The 16,281-nt window shown below is 38.4% G+C and overlaps 1 protein-coding gene and 1 pseudogene across 1 annotated transcript; both read right to left on the reverse strand.

Annotated features, from left to right (window-relative positions):
• Nucleotides 1–3,660: 3,660 nt before the first annotated feature.
• On the reverse strand, nt 3,661–5,108 carry LOC126803361 (exopolygalacturonase-like; annotated as a pseudogene).
• A 1,714-nt stretch (nt 5,109–6,822) lies between these two features.
• Nucleotides 6,823–9,111, reverse strand: LOC126790577 (uncharacterized). Its single transcript, XM_050516879.1, has 2 exons — nt 8,942–9,111; nt 6,823–7,043 (listed from the first exon to the last, which is right to left on the reverse strand). The coding sequence occupies exons 1-2, from the start codon at nt 9,089–9,091 to the stop codon at nt 6,975–6,977; spliced, it is 219 nt and encodes a 72-aa protein (XP_050372836.1). The 5' UTR covers nt 9,092–9,111; the 3' UTR covers nt 6,823–6,974.
• Between the last annotated feature and the right edge of the window lie 7,170 nt (nt 9,112–16,281).

Below are 16,281 nucleotides of genomic sequence, written 5' to 3' on the forward strand. Positions count from 1 at the left end.
CTAATTCATTCATTACATATTTGATTAGATATGTGCAGCAAACAATAAGAGAATTCGAGGACTTCGTAGGATGAACCAAACAACAGGGACAACGACATATGCACAGCTGAGGCATAAATATGTAAGTGAAATTGATTTCCAGGTGGTTAATCTATATGAATTGCTGATGCATCAGAAATTCTAATATATAGATATGACTACACACTACACATACATCTCAATCTGATTACACATACACAGTTTAATATCTTTTAGGTATTTAAGAATGAAGCATTATTATTGGTATGTTTACAAATATATCTCTTCCATAACATATGTAAAGGCTATTTAATTGTCATACTAAATGTTTACAATTGTAGTGCTTGTATTTATGAACATACTTTATGTTCTCCAATTATAATCATCAGAAGAAGGCAAATGGGGGCGCGTCTCCAAGTAGGTGCACAATGTTTGAGTTAACTCACTTGAGGAAAGATGGAACAACAATAGATGAGAACGCAGACAAAGCAATAGTGAGAATTATGTCATTTATGTCTTGCAAATTATCTAGTGTTGTATTATGTTCTTGATTTTGATTGAAATGTATGTGATGCAGAGAGCGATGAAAGACAAAATCTTGGAAATTCAGGAAGGAAAGAGAGTTTTACAACAACCAGATACTCTTACTGAAGTAGAAGCGAATGAAGTTTATGCACATGTCCTGGGAAAAGAAAAGCGTGCACTTGTTAGAGGATTTGGATTAGGAGTGAGACATGAAGATGTTCCTGGCATACCACTTCAAGAAACAAGAAGAGGGATTAGATTGGAGGTAGAAGCTCTTCGTGTTGCACATGATTCTGAAATGGAGCAAGTTAGAGCAGAAGCTGAAGATCGGGAGGATAATCTTAGAGAAGAGATTAAGAAAGGTAAAGAAGAAATGAAGAAAGATAAAGAAGAAAGGAAGAAAGATAAAGATGCATTCATGGATCGGATGCAAATGATGGAAGTGATGATTCAGAAGCAACAAGCTCAAATTATGAGGCTACAAGGATCAAATAATTCCACACTTGGGACAAAAACTAGTTGCAGCATAGAACAAATTTCTTCATTGTTCAAAGATGCGTAGAGTTCCCAACTTGTCACAAATGGAAGATGACTAGGTGAAAGAAATTGATCTAGCTTAGACGTGAGGATGAATATGCAAGACATGATGACCAGATGCACTTTTGCTAAGGATGAATCTCTGTGACTATTGTTCTCTTCTTTTTATCATCAACTGATATGGTGGAGATGTAATATATCAAAAACACATGTTGAAGACATGCTTATATATATATATATCGGTTTTATGTATATTTACTTCTTTTTCTTACTTTTGATTAATATTGGATTGTGAAAAACGGTTCTACAAGACTAATTGAAAAATTGGAGATATGAACATAATTTGTAAATAATTTAAATAAAAAATAATATTTATAAAAATATTATAAAATTAAGTCATTGGTAAATATTGAAAATTTTATTTTACTGTTAAGTAGTTACTTCAAGTGGTGAAAATAAAAGTAGAATACTATAGGTATACTGTATATAACTATTGAATACATGATAAGATATATACAATTATGAGAGGGCCCATTTGAATTAATAGAAGGTTTTGGTCAACCACAAAACAAATGGAAACGTGAGATAGTTGATCAGATATAGAGGTGGGTCCCATATCCCACAAATGTAGTATATACGTGAGAGAATTGGCAATAGCCACGTGAGTAGTCCCGACATATCTCAATTTTGTCGCTGCACCGTGGGGAAGAGCAACAGAGACACAATTCCGTGGGCAATTGAGCTATACCCACGAAACAAAAAAGTGGGTAAAGAAATTTTTTTTTGTAGTGAATAGGCTTTGCTGAGCATAACAGTAAACAAGATGTTAGTGAGACGGAAAATGTTTGTTAATTAAGATGCTTATGTTCAAAGTGATCATAAGCTTGTAATCCCTTTATGCAAAGGCACAAAGAGAGATAATGGGATAGAGTCATAGAGGGTCGCCTTGAATTGTGAAGTCCCCTCTCCCAGCAGAAACGTCTTAGTGAGCTTTCCATTAACATGTACCTGAAAAGAGTATGTAGTACCTGCCTTAATGAATTGCTAGCTGAGCTTATATATCATAACGGTTTCGCGAGATTGATTTTCCAAACCATGAACCCCTTCCTATCTCTCTTAGTATTTGGCATTTCTGCAACAACTCCTGGGAATATGAGATTGTTTGATATGTGCATGTCTTCCAGGAAGAAAGCTCACTTGGCATGGACTAATTAACATTGCACCAAAGCAGTTTAATTCTAGAACCCATAATAAAACATGTAGTACAACATAAATTATCAGATTTAGGAACCAGGCTAGGCTAATGAGAGAGTGATTTTCAATTTTTCACCATTAAGGACCAGTGAAGAACCAGCAAATTCTAATGCTTTTCAATGAAGCTAGAAACTGCCAGAAAAAAAATCATCCACGCACCGCAGGGTTTTTGACACAGCAATGCCAAAAACATGTTTATAGATTCATCATGCTAGAAGAGCGGCGCCTTGGTCGATTTGTCAGACATGCATGTTGTTTGCTTATTTAGTAGTGTACGTACTGTTGCATGTAGATATATATGATGAAATCAAAAAAGCTCAAATATCTGTCATCAGAATGAATTAGAAGCCCTTGATTTGTTGGTTCAAGAGACAAGAAGTCCTCAAAAAGTTGAGTAAGAATAACTGAATAAGATGCATGCATGGTCGTTCTAGTTCCCACAATTAAGTCACCTGGACCCTATCTGAATATCAACATAGGTTTCGGCTGCAAATGAGCAGTGCGCAGAGGCAGGGAAGCTCAAAAGAATGCAATACCAAGTGTTAATGTCCATTTTCTAGGAGCTTCATTAGATCCTCCAACCTACTGCTACTGATGATGTCGTATTCTGGTCTCATTATAACTTAGGCATAAGTCCATGCTTGTTGTCAATTTTAGAAGACAACCGTGGAAGGGTTGGCGCTTTGTGCCAGAAATTGGACAATGTTTTAAAAAGCGAAGGTGTAACCCAAGACGTTTTCTTAAGAGCCTTGAGCAGGGCCGGCCCAAAGTGATCGAGGGCCCTGTGCGAAATGCAAATCAGACCCGTATAAATGAATGAGGGAAGGAGTTAATAAAGGGGAAAAAAGGAAAAAAAAAAACACAAACCCGTATGGAACCCCCAATCTTATTGCCACTCTAATTATAAAAGCTAGTATGTAGCCAATCCACCAACCACTTTGTTTGGTTATAAATGGATTATGCTTAGTATATGTTCAATACCTTATTTCTACTGAAAAAAAAAATTTGCAGACCCTTGTCGGCCAGAGGGCCCTTGCCGGTCGGAGGACCCTGTGCGGCCGCACCTTCTTGACCGCCCCAGGGCCGGCACTGGCCTTGAGCCTTAGAACTTGAGGCGCATAAGGCGTAAGCCTTATGTTATAAAAAAAAATTAGTAGTTAAATGTGTAAACATATAATTATACACATACAAAAAGAACAAATATACATAAGAACTTACCAATTTATTGCATTTAGATATAATGAAATTCATAATCCAAACGTTTTAGATAGTTTTCCTCAAATTAAACACATTATATAAATAAATATAAAAAGATACTTAAAAAGATTATTTTTTTGCTAGTATGTAGTAAAATGCGTAAAAACGTAACATAAGGCGTAAAAGGCGAGTCTCGGTGTCCAGACCGAAAAACAGAGGCGTTATGTAAGTAGTTTTAAGCTTTTTAGTTTTTAAAACATTGGGATTGGGAGGCCCATATATTATTGTCGTCGGCGGAGACTTATCACCTGATGCTACCGGGGGAGGTTGTGTGTCCACCACCGGAGAAAGAGGTGGCGTGTCCACGGGAGAAAGAGGAGGTGTGTCTGCCTCGATCGGTATGTCACTTCGGTTGGCACAAGCAAGAGCTTTAGTAACGCTAGTTATTTTCGGCTGCACATTACTACACTCAGAAGTAGGTTCATCTTTCTCGTCTCCGCTGTACGTGAGGTCGATTTCAGACAACTCCACATTCCGGCACGGTGCGCTGCGACTACAATCATGCTTAACTGCGACGGGAGACGAAGAAGAGCCCCTAATATTTTTGAAACTCACATCACTGATTTGAACTTTGGACGGAATCGCTAACTTACAAGACTTGCCTTTGTCGCAATAGTTCTGGTTGATGAGGATAGGGTTCTTCACATTCACCATGATTATGTCTTCGAAGAGTATATTAGAAGCCACACTTGATCCTGGAGAATCAGGCCATGCATGTCTTTATTCTCGCTCCATTGGTTGTGCCGGTAAGCGTGCAGTTCTTGACCGTGATACCAACCACTGGCTGTTCGTTTTCTTACTTTCCTAGACTGCCTATGCTAATTCCATGACCTGGTCCGCAATTAACGTTGGACACTAGAATTTGGTTGGAGCCATCGCCGATCGAAACAGAATCGTCACCGGTTGCAATGTTGGAGTCTGAGACTGTGATCCTTGACGACTGAGCTATGTGGATTCCGTCGGTGTTTGGACTATCTTCCGGTGCTGTGATTATAACACGTTGGAATGTAATGTTGTCGGAGTCATGAACTTTAATATGAAATTTTGCACTGTCCTTGAAAGTTATGTCACTAATCATCGAATTGTTGACGGTTTTGGAACTTATATCGACAGGGGTACCGTCGTGGTGCTCCTTCCATGAAAGCTCTCCTTGCCCGTCAAAGGTTCCACCTCCAAATAAGGTGAACATGTTGATGTTCCTAAAATGAACCCAATATTCATCGAGTTGGCTCCGATCTTTTGGAGCTTACAATGTTCCTTGGAGTTGAAACTGTATAGGAGCCTTACAAGGACCTTCCATGGTTGCTTGTTGTGATAATTCATATGTTCCCGTTGGAACAAGAACAATGCTGGTCGACGTTGACTCACAAGCATCTGTCCATGCCATTGCCAATGCCTTTGAAATATGAGTTAGGTTCACCACCATATTTTGAGCTTGTCACGTCGAAGACATTGGGTTGATCAGCTACAGTGGTGGATGCTAACAATAAGAGAAAAAGTATCACTAAGAAGCTCATTGCAAGGGTGAATATGTTGTGCAATACCCGCTACCTGCTTGTGAATTTGTTTGTTGATTATGTCATACTAGTAGGATGTTTGCGTATCTATAGGAATGAATAAGTGTAAATTCCTAATCTCTTGAGGAATCCGGCCACTAATATTTTTGGAAAGTTGAAACAAAACATTAGCCAATTTAGTTTTTTCTTCCTAGTAGGAATTGGTAAGTTTCCATTTGCTCTGTTATGTCTAGGAATATTCCTACTTCTCCCAGGTTATTTGGATTGATTTCATTGTTTTCCCAATAGAAATTGGTAATGTTTTCCTACAGCACTAGCCAGCAATTAAGGAGGGAATTAGGTGTGATCGGATTCGACTGGATTGCATTGGCTAAAATAAATAAATAAATTGAGAAGGCTGGCGATGAAGCGGCTGAGATTGGCAGAAGAATCGCAAGGCAATTTCTTCATGACATTTATAAAGAATAGGTGCGTATGCTCTTATCTCTTTTAAACAACCAATTAGCAATCAAGCAAGAAGTGAGAGCTGTTAGATAGTAAATTTAAATGTAGTTTTTAAAGGAACAACTGAGAACTTCATAAACCTAACTTGAAGAGTATGATACTCTGATTATACATTGGAAAGAATTGAAAAGAGCAGGGTCCATGAATTGTGTTCATCACTCAAATATTGATGCCAGTTGCTTGATGCCTTTACCAAGAAATATGAAGCTAATCGATATGGACCCTGAGAGTGCTCTTATCAATCTTTCTTGAACTATAAAGCTTTTCGCAAGCCTTCACTCGGAGTAAATATTATTGATTTGCCAAAATTCTTGAGATATCTAAAAGAGTAGATCAGTGAGCATCTATTATGACAAATGCAGACCCTAGACACTAGTTTTGATAGATTAATCCATCAAACTAATTTTCAAATGATAATTGGAGGGAAGGGTCCATCTAGTGAGTGACTGGTTACCTCTTTTACACACTGAGACTTGCCAAATTTCTGAGCTTAGCGCAGCTGCAGCAAAGAGAAACTTGGAAGGGCCGCTGTCTGCCGGATAATTGAATTTTTCCTTGCAACAAGCATGGACTTTTGCCTAATAGATACATTACAAGTATGGCTCGTAGGTTACCACTCATTCAATCTGTAACATCCTCATCAATCCCTATTTATGCCAAGCAGACAGGTAACTAATGCCTTACTGTTTGTCAATCTATCATTTGAGGCTAAATGGGTGGAGCCGTTGATTATGCTTATCCTCGTGGGACAACCTGGATCTAAAGAGAAATGAAAATATAAATGCTTGTAAAGGCAAGCTGAAAGATATTCCAGGGGACTCTCAGTTTTGGGGAAACATTCTGACGAGACACTACCTTGATCATACCTCTATGCGTTCACTAAGAGCAAAGCTCAAGAATGCTGTCTAAAGAATTGAAAAGGCTTGCTTGGTGAAAACCTGATTTTAGGGACTTTAAATTCAGCATGAATGATTCTGGCAACCGTACTTAATTGGGGTCGGAGAGAGTTTTAAGGAAAGATTAAGGATAATGGATTCAAGGGTTTGTCTAGAAAAGGAAAGAAATGGAACAAAGGAAAAAGTACTGTGAGCAAAACCCCACATTATCACAACCTCTGTATTCAAAACATACAAAATGATTCTATAACGCAAAACCCCTATGGGTCTAATGTCCAAACTTGTTACATAGGGATAAAATTTCTGACATGGAAGAGCAAAAGTTGTCTATATCATGGGAGATGCATTAAATCACATTAAATACATTGAATAACGAAGTGCATGGATGGCAGGGAATTAGGTTCCACTAACAAAAATATAAGTAGAGCAAAACTGAAACCTGTTTATCCAATCTTGAGAACTCCAGTTAAGAAGGCCAAAAACCACCTCCGCCAGGCTTCTTTACCAGAATCTGACTATATTCCGGCCGCGATGTCTGCAACCATTTATACGAGTGTTCAGATTGCAATTTATGAAAACACAAACCATTTTAATTTAAGAACTACCAAAATGGAAAGAAAAAGAGCTATGCCACTATGTTCAATGCCTACTATCTGGGGTGGAATAGAGCTGTGTCCATATATCATTAACATTAAAAAGCAGCTAAAACAACAGATTAAATCAGGAAAAAACAAAAAAAAAGAATAATGCAGCCATTCTCTATATTACAAACTACAATCATATTAATCAAACTGGCGTACTAAAATTTATCTAATTGATAATCTAATTATTCTCAACTGATAGATTCTTTAAACTTATGTTCTATATCTATATCTATATCAAGCAATTCTCTCACCAGAAGTTCTTCTGTTCTCTAAATGACACAAGATGGGAATCCAGCAAGCATCACTTTTTATCAAGGTGTCTATCAGTTTGACATCAATCATAAGGGAACATTACCTAATACCTTCCATTCCAATTACATTGGATAACCCAATCAAGTTCTGGAAATACTTTTTGTATGGCACAAATAAAGCAGTAAATCTTAAAACAAATAGTATACAGATAATATTTTTAGATTGCCATGAAATCAGAGAACCAACATAACAAAAGATTACGTATTATAATTGAACTCTATTAATCGTTTGATTCCCACATGTGTTACAACTGGTGCTCCTAAGTCAGCAGACAATAGTGGTATATGCATATCAGCAGATAAAGCACTAGATAGCTCAGGTGGTTCCTGACTAAAGTTCATTTTAAGACACTTCGAAACAATAAGGAACATATCACCGAGTGAAAGTTCAGAGAAAACAGGCTTGAATAGTTGTTTAGAAAAACAAAAAAGTAGAATACAATAGACACAAACCTCAATATCAAGGTTAGCTAGGAATCCATGTAAACCTGGGGCCTCCTACCAAACACTACCAAGTTTACAGGAAAAGGAAATTATAGCAAATTCCTAAGACGGTGTAGAAGGGGGTTCAAATAAATGAGCTGCTGACCAGTCCCACTAGCCCCTTGTTGGCATTTGGGCCTGAATTGTTTACTGTTGTTATTTAACAACAAATCTCAGTCTAATATTGGCAATCAAATACATTGACAAAAAAAAAAAGTACTGTCACTATCTTCATTCATTTCTCTTTGCTGGGCTGCCAGCACCCCAACAACTATTGAAATTTTCAAATTTTATATGCATATGGACCTTCAGGAGCGAGGTGAGTGAACATAGAATACAATTTTAGGAACACGGAAACATGTTCACCTTTGATATATTGAAATCATCAAGAAGAACCTTTTCACTTTACTGAAGAGCACAGGACACAATTATTAGAACGGAAAAAACTTCTTGGTCTCTCCAGATAGTTTGAATCTGGCACTATTGCTACATTATTCATTAACAACGCACTCCCATAAAAGATCATCACAGGAAGTATATTAAATAAATAATTCGCAGTTGGAAGATCTATCTGGGGGTAAGGACACTACACTTCATCTACCATACAAACAGCCATTTACATAATAGAAGAAAACCCATTAAACAGTTACAACGTAGGAGCTTGATGGAATTATAGGGTTGGGAGATTGAACCATGTGTTCGTCCAGGAAATTGATACAAATACTCAACTTTAGTAACACGGTGTATTTCCTCGTGTTATTTCTTTTGTCAATACTAACACAACAGATAGCTCCATTTACAGTTGGAAAATCAATCAATCTCAAGACTACAAAAATCCCCCTGTGAACAAAACCCTAACAACTAGCAAAGCCAAGGACTCTTGAGTGAGAATGACTCCAATTACAGTTTTTTTTATTCGAATTCCACAAATTACAGGAAGATTCCACATGAAATTGAATAGAATTCGATAGAAATGTAGGGAAGAGAGAACTTACGAGGTCTTTGAAAATGATGAAGGCGATGACGAAGAAGAGGACGAATAGAATTTCGAACTCGGCGAATCTGAAGAAGCCAAAGACCGAGTTGACAGTCCGAGTCAGTGGAGACTCGTCGTCCCTGTTCCTGCCTCCCACTCGCTTCGCCATCTTCCTTATTTCCTTCTTCTTCCTCCGTAGGTTAAATAGTGAAATGCGTAATTGCTTTTTCGTCCTTTCAGTTCTAATCAATTTCATTTTCGTCTCTACCACCGTACGTGTGGTCTTTGGCGGTGTAAAACGCTTCATTAGCATTTAAACTCTCAATATTACATATATACGACGGAGAATTTAGATCTGAAACTAAACAACACACACGAACTTAACATGAAATATGGAGACAACGTGGGATGTTGACAAAGTACATATAACATCGGACTCGAAACGAATTGAAGAGTAGGAAAAATCATACTCAGTTTCCACGAATTACCTATCGGTATGTTTATATGGGCGGGCAAGTATGAAATTATATGAATTTATGAATGATGACATTTTGCACTCAAGTCAATCTAAAATTTAATTAACAGTAAAATTTACTGTTTGGGTGCTTCTATTTGAGATTTGAAGTGTGTACATGACAAATGCGAGTCTCTATTAAGAGGTTGATGTAGTCTATATAAAATTTCTCGTAACAAATTAAGAAAACATTAAACAAAAAACAGTATTAAACATTGTTTCGGAATTGATAAATGAACATACATATGTATCAAACGAGTCGAATTAATATAGTTCACAGTGGAGAGAATAAGAAGCTCGGTAGTGCAATGAGAACCCTAAAAGGAGAGCCGCTCTTGGTTGCTCGGTATCCTAGCCCGTCTAGATCGTATTCCGGCCGCAACCTTGTTGCGTTGTCCTTGATTGCTCCTCTTCAGTTCTGTTGTGTCGTACCTTATCGGTATGAAAAGTTTTTTTTATAGGATGGCTGGTTTTGTCTGGTGGCAGAGCCGCCCTTTGAAGGGTGCTGTTCATGGTGGTGCACATGGGTCTAGGATAACTACTACCTGCGATTATGAAGATCCAAATTATGGAGGTGGTGCAGCGATTGTTTTTTCCTGGAGCAAGGGGTTGTCTGAGGGCCTTTTATCGATCTCCATAGATCTCACTTGGTCGGTCCTGGGGCTAGGTCACCAAGAAGGCATTTCGGCTATTGTGGTTCAAAGATGGAGTCGGATTGCAGTGCAAGGCATCTGAGTTCCAGTTGTGGTGGTCGGCACTGGAGATCTAGTATCAGCATCGAGTTCTGTTACTGGCGGGTTGGGAGTAAATACCTTGGGTCGGGCTTGGGCCTGGGATTGTGAGCCAGGATCTGGAGAGTAATGGGCCTAGAAATTTGGCCTCCTATAGTATTTTTGTTTTTCTCGTATGGTTTTTGTTCTATTTTATTTGCTTTGAGCTCTAGGTTTTGGTTTTTTCTTTTGCTTGGTTTGGTTCTTGTATTCCTATGTTGATCATGGAATTTTCTTATGCATGGTGCTTATTGCTTAGATAGGTGGACGGGATATTTGCCCCTTGACGTTTTGCTATGGATCTTTGTCCAACCTGAAAAGGTGGTAACAAGTGACATGTAGAGGTGTTTCGTTGGCTTTTGTTTGCATTTTGAACGAAGGTATTCATCATCTTAAAAAAAAAAAGATAATTGTGTTGAAGGAGAATTATTTTCCGTAATCTTCCGGTGTATCTTGTCCTAATTAGTATAGGTTAGTCTAGTTGAGGAATGATATATAATCTCTGAATCTACAAGATACTCAATGTAATGTCTATATATAAGGCCTCCTTATCAATGAACAATGATGATGCTTCACCTTATTTGATGTGTATTGCCTTCTTATGTAACATGTTATTAACACGTAGTTCTAACCCTAAGTTCCTAGGTCTAGAACCCTAATTTCTGAAAAATTTCTTTCTGTCATGAAAACAATTCGACAGAAGAAGACGTAAAATTATTTCTGTCATGAAAAAAAAATTGACGGAAGATGAAGCAAATTTTCCTTCTGCCGAAAAAAATTTCGCAGAAAAGACGAAAAAAACTAGAAACTGTTTCTTGCTCTGGGCACCCAGAAGTTCACTCTAGGCACCCACGTCTCTTCTCTGATCTGCCATGATCGGGTTTGCTCCTCATCATCGACCTAGCACCGTCCACGGCGCCGCTGCACAAGTTCCCAGGCTGGCGTTAGTCCTCGGAGGGTTCTGCATCTGCATCGACGACGGCACCACACCTCTTCTCTGATCTGCCATGATCGGACTTCTTGTCCCATTCGTCTCTAACCACAGTGGTCGACCTGCGCTGACCAAAGCTTCGCCTGACTTTCCCCGTCCTCCTCTCGGCGAGACCGGCCACCCTCTCGTAGCCCAACGCCTCGCAGCCACGAATTCCGGCGCTCAACCCTCATCGCTCATCGAGCCTCCCCGACGTCCGACTCGGAGTCTTAGATCCGACTACAAGCCCATCGGATCTCAGGGCCGCCGAACCAGCCCTCCTTCGCTTGACGATGGCGACCGGTGCTTGGAGAAATCGACGCAGCTCATCGACGACTCTATGGAGATTTCCTCCATTGACGACGCAGTGCTACTGCTGCCCTCCACCCAGATTCAGAGGGTCCAACCCGAATATTTGTGGCCTGACCCGACACGATAGAGTTTTTACCTTTCGGTAAATTGGTAAAAATAAGGGTATGGTAATTTTGTCCCAGGTAAAAAAAATTAGCATCACAAATACAATACTTTTATTTTAATTTTACTGATTTTTATATGTGATGAATTTAAACTAACCATATGTTTTAATTTTAGTGAAATTTATCACATAACGATACAAAATCGAATGGCGAGAGTCACTTCGTGACGTATATTCATGGATTCAAGCATGATGTGGAAATCAAGCAAGAGCAACACTAATAAGCTGTTTCTTTAGCAAACAAATAAGTATGTTTTAAATTAACGTTGTTGCTTTCATGCAATTTCAATTCCTCTGAATTTTGTCTTTCATCGGGGACTTTCAACCTCCCTTTTTCAACCCAATTCTTTCACCTCTCGGGTGGTATACATGGATATGATTCCCTTGGTACCGAATTTTTGGAGCGGCTGGGAGTGCCGTTGTTACCATTCGTAGCCGTTGTGTGTAGCTACAAGTTTGAAAAAATGGGACAAAAATTGGTTTGCGACGGAAATTATCGCTTATACCACCGGTTTGTGACTGAAATTGTCACTTATACCATTGTGACGGAATTTGTCACGGTTTATTGAATTGAGTTACCATAATTTGGGACTTGACTTCCAATTCAGTACTTGGAAGTTGTGTCGTATATTGATACATAATGAATCTTCCCTCTTATTGACCGCAACATGCGCCTGAAATTTGGCATTTTTATGTTGGATGTGTTTATGCACCTAGTCCGGATTAATTGCTGTTGGTGCAACATCGTTTCATTGAAAGACAGAAACATTATGGTCAAAATATACAAGAGCGAGATATGAGAAGTTCTTGAAACAAGACACTCATTATATAGAAGAACATGAGAATATCTTCTCACTATTACGGATTATAAAGCAATTATAAATTGCAGTTATAAAATGAAAAGAATGAAGTATAAAACTTCGATTAATAGTCTGAATGACTACATATCCGTTTATTCCCAAGCATCTGTGACTAATGTTACTTAGTCGATGCATTTTTAAATTGGTTCATGGTCAAGACCTCAATCCAATTGTTGGCTATAAAATTCTCATGTAGTTCAAATAAACGAAAAGCAATATGTTAATGCAATGTAACGCATTACATACTACATGACACTACCTACATAAGTCCACATTTTTAAATGTGGCATAAGATTAATGTCTTATTATGACATGTTTCCACCTTGTTTGGGTGATGATTTGTAGTGTTACATGTCATGTAATGCACTCTATATTCCACCGTTCTAAAATATGGTGATGTTTTCACAAAGTTCGAATTCAACTAACGCTCGTACAAGATTAGGGGAGTAGCAAACTATAACAGGTTCGTGAGCTACGACCTTGACGGTATCACCAAGATGTTTCATCCGCCGTCCGGTTTTACCCCTAATGGCATCAAATATTGGCCGAGCCAAGGGGAATTGGCAGCTCCCTGCATCAGCCCTGCAGCCCCCATGCAGGCCCCCCGCAGTCCATGCACCCCCTGCACGGCCTCCTCACGAACTCCTAGCATTTTGGCTCCATTTTTTTACGCTGGAAACCTTTTTTTAGTATGCCTAGGCAACACCGATCCTTGTATTTGGATTTATGGTGTATATGCATGATATTTGCATGTCAAAATCACACGTGAATGACGTTTGAGGGTCTAAAACCCTTAAGTAACGTTAAACGGCCATTCGGGACTATATCAATGCACTTGTCGAGTTTTATTTTGTGATATTTATGTCTTAACATAAGACTACTTGTCTCTATATTCTTGTTTATGAATATGTTAAAGAGACGTTGAGTGCATACCTAAATGAAAAGCTATGAATGGATTTAGTTTTTAATCATTTGTGACTACGATGACTAGATCATCATATAGAATCATGAGCAGTTTATATGCTCAAGTTTAAATGCCTTATGACATTATGATTCAAGTCACATGTTTTTATGCATCAATAGAGCAATTGAACCTATGAAATGATTTTTGTCATAGTAGTTATTTACGTTGATGAATTCACAACGATACCATATATAAAAATTGGTGAGACGATAAGCTACTTGAAGACAATCTTTGTGCCAACATTATTTATCACTTACAAGCTCATTGTGAACGAGTTCTTATATATCGCTTCTAATGATATAGAGCATCTCATGACTCGAAAATAGCGTGAATTGTATTCTTTCACGATACTATGATTCGGAATAATGAATCAATGACTCGTTATGTATCGGTTCGGTATCTTTTCGATCGGTTCCGGTAGTGAGGCCGGTGACATTGGATTTTTAACACCCATGTGTACTTTCTCCTAAAATTGCGTAGCATTCGGGATTCAAAAAGTCAGTGAACCATTCAAGGAAGTGTAAAACAAAGGTTCGATATTAGTTGTTGATGTGCCTAGGCTTGCAACGAACCAACAATTTGAATTATGGCTTGTAGCGTGTCTTGTTTTACGGTATCCATCTATACCACCATAATTGACGTTACGGTTGTAACGATTCGCATGTTAGTGTTTCAAGTCTAACAATATGCATGTTTGTTAACGGATTATGTTAACGGTTTATCGTCCACATATTTTATGTGCCAAATTGCGCCTCCACAAGCGCATAATGATGAGTTATTTGATGTTGAATTTCATCTTTGAATAAGACATGAACTTCCAATCTATGTCCGCTTATATAAAGACCTTAACAGGCGATCTCGTTTAGTCACTTTTGATGAGTCAGTCTCCCCGTCGTTAGGAGGAGAGAAGAACAAATTTTTTCAAGTTCAACGACTTGGTTTTGTCGTGGTTTATCCCACTGTGCATCATCATGTTCCTAATAGTCCTACAAATGGAAGTGACGAGATTAGAGATACATGCTGCAACTATGCCCGTAAGGATTGATATTCGACAAATGGACATGTAGTCACTCTTTGTTGGTGACGTGGTGACTCCATAAATGTGGTAGATGGTGTCACTAGGCCATGGCTCTTACGAAAGTGTAGAGAGACCACTTGGTTCGATAATACTTGTTGAATGCGAGCTATGACACAACTTGATATATGATAAATGATACTCACTCGTCTGTTTTCTTAGATGATGGTTATCATTTGGGGACGCCTCAATGTTAATACTTATCCAAATGAGAGATCTCGAAGAATGACGATGTTGAATGAGTTTGATGTCGAATTATACATACTCTGTTGAAGTAAAATTCCAATATTGTAGATTGGCCTACATGGAAAGTGTTATCCGGTAGGAATTGATGGTGATGATCGACCCATGTCGCCACCACAGCCTCCTGGAAAGCCGTAAGATCCAGTTTTAACAAAGAGATAGTAAAATGAAGTGTGATAGACTCTTAATGAACTAAGAGCCAAATGCTGCTTTCCGAAGATCCTTGCTCAAAACTCAGGGCTCACCACCTTGACAATGCAGGAGAATTCACTTTGAAGACCTTTTATTGCATAGCCGAGATTGGACATCCTTGTAACCCCATGTTCATTCTGCATGAATGGATGAGCAAGAGCGACAATTAAGCAGTTAAAGCTTATAGTTAGGGCACTCGTTACGCATAAGTAGTTTACACATAACTGTCTGGGGATATGCAATATTGAATGCAGCTGTACTTAGAATGAAACGATCTTGAGAATACTAGGTCTCAAAAGTGATGACTGTTATTAATGATGGTGTTCATCGGTTGTCTAAAGGCAATAAGGACGTTAAACCAATATCTACAAGTATTCCATGAATCAGTCGAAGTCATAAAAGACGTGTTTCCGCTGTATGAGCGATGATAAGTCTTAAGAGATGAAACTCTCCATATTTAAGTATGATATGTGTATGCATGTACTTGTTGTAAATATACATGACTCGACACCTCATTCGGTTAAACTCGTAAGGCCAAGATGATGGCTGAGTGAATCCAGACATATGTCAATGCTTGATCACAACACGTTATGACATCAAATCCTATATCCCAACACAAAAGACACTTTGATGAAGCGATATCAGAATCTGCCCAGATTCGTAGGACAACTTCCACGAGACCTATAAGGCAGCTCACTTGTTGGAAAATGGTGAATTTAGTACCATTGGAAATCTCTATGTGTCTACTTTCTAGGTACACCAACCATTGGACATATCTCTTATATTGAGTGAGGTATAGCTCTTTTAGTAAAATAGGACGAATCTATCCAGAAACTACAGCTGAGTCAACTTCGATGGAGCTTTGTGATCAGCTCAGAGCGAATTAGGTTATCAACTATATATCACTGGAAAGCCACATGTGTCTATTTTTCAGAACATTTTATGGTTCATCCATATCTATTGTATCGAAGAAGTTATGACTATTTAAATGCGTGAAGGTCATACCACACGTGAATATGTTTTTTATTGCAAACTCTTGTTTTGAGTTGTTATGGAATTCTTTTTTTTTTTATCCATGTATGGATAAGTGTACATGTTTGATTTAAGAATGTTTAGGGAGATTTGATATTCAAATCATTGACCAATTGTTACTTTTGAAGAATGTGAAGAGCGTTCGTATACGCTATGTATCTAAACTCCGAGATTGAGTTATCAACCAGGGGGAGTTGTTTTGCAGACTTCATGGAGAGTCTATACCACATTTTATCTTCAATTGTAGTTGGTGCATTGTGCTCT

This window comes from Argentina anserina, chromosome 1 (genome assembly GCF_933775445.1).
Source record: "Argentina anserina chromosome 1, drPotAnse1.1, whole genome shotgun sequence".
Taxonomy (NCBI): domain Eukaryota; kingdom Viridiplantae; phylum Streptophyta; class Magnoliopsida; order Rosales; family Rosaceae; genus Argentina; species Argentina anserina.

What these genes read in the sequence shown, in the direction of transcription:
- LOC126790577 (XM_050516879.1), bottom strand. Translation starts at nt 9,091, where the DNA reads ATGGCGAAGCGAGTGGGAGGCAGGAACAGGGACGACGAGTCTCCACTG. An exon ending in TCATCATTTTCAAAGACCTC is followed by an intron (nt 7,044 to 8,941) that starts GTAAGTTCTCTC and finishes AAATGGTTGCAG; the next exon opens with ACATCGCGGCCGGAATATAG.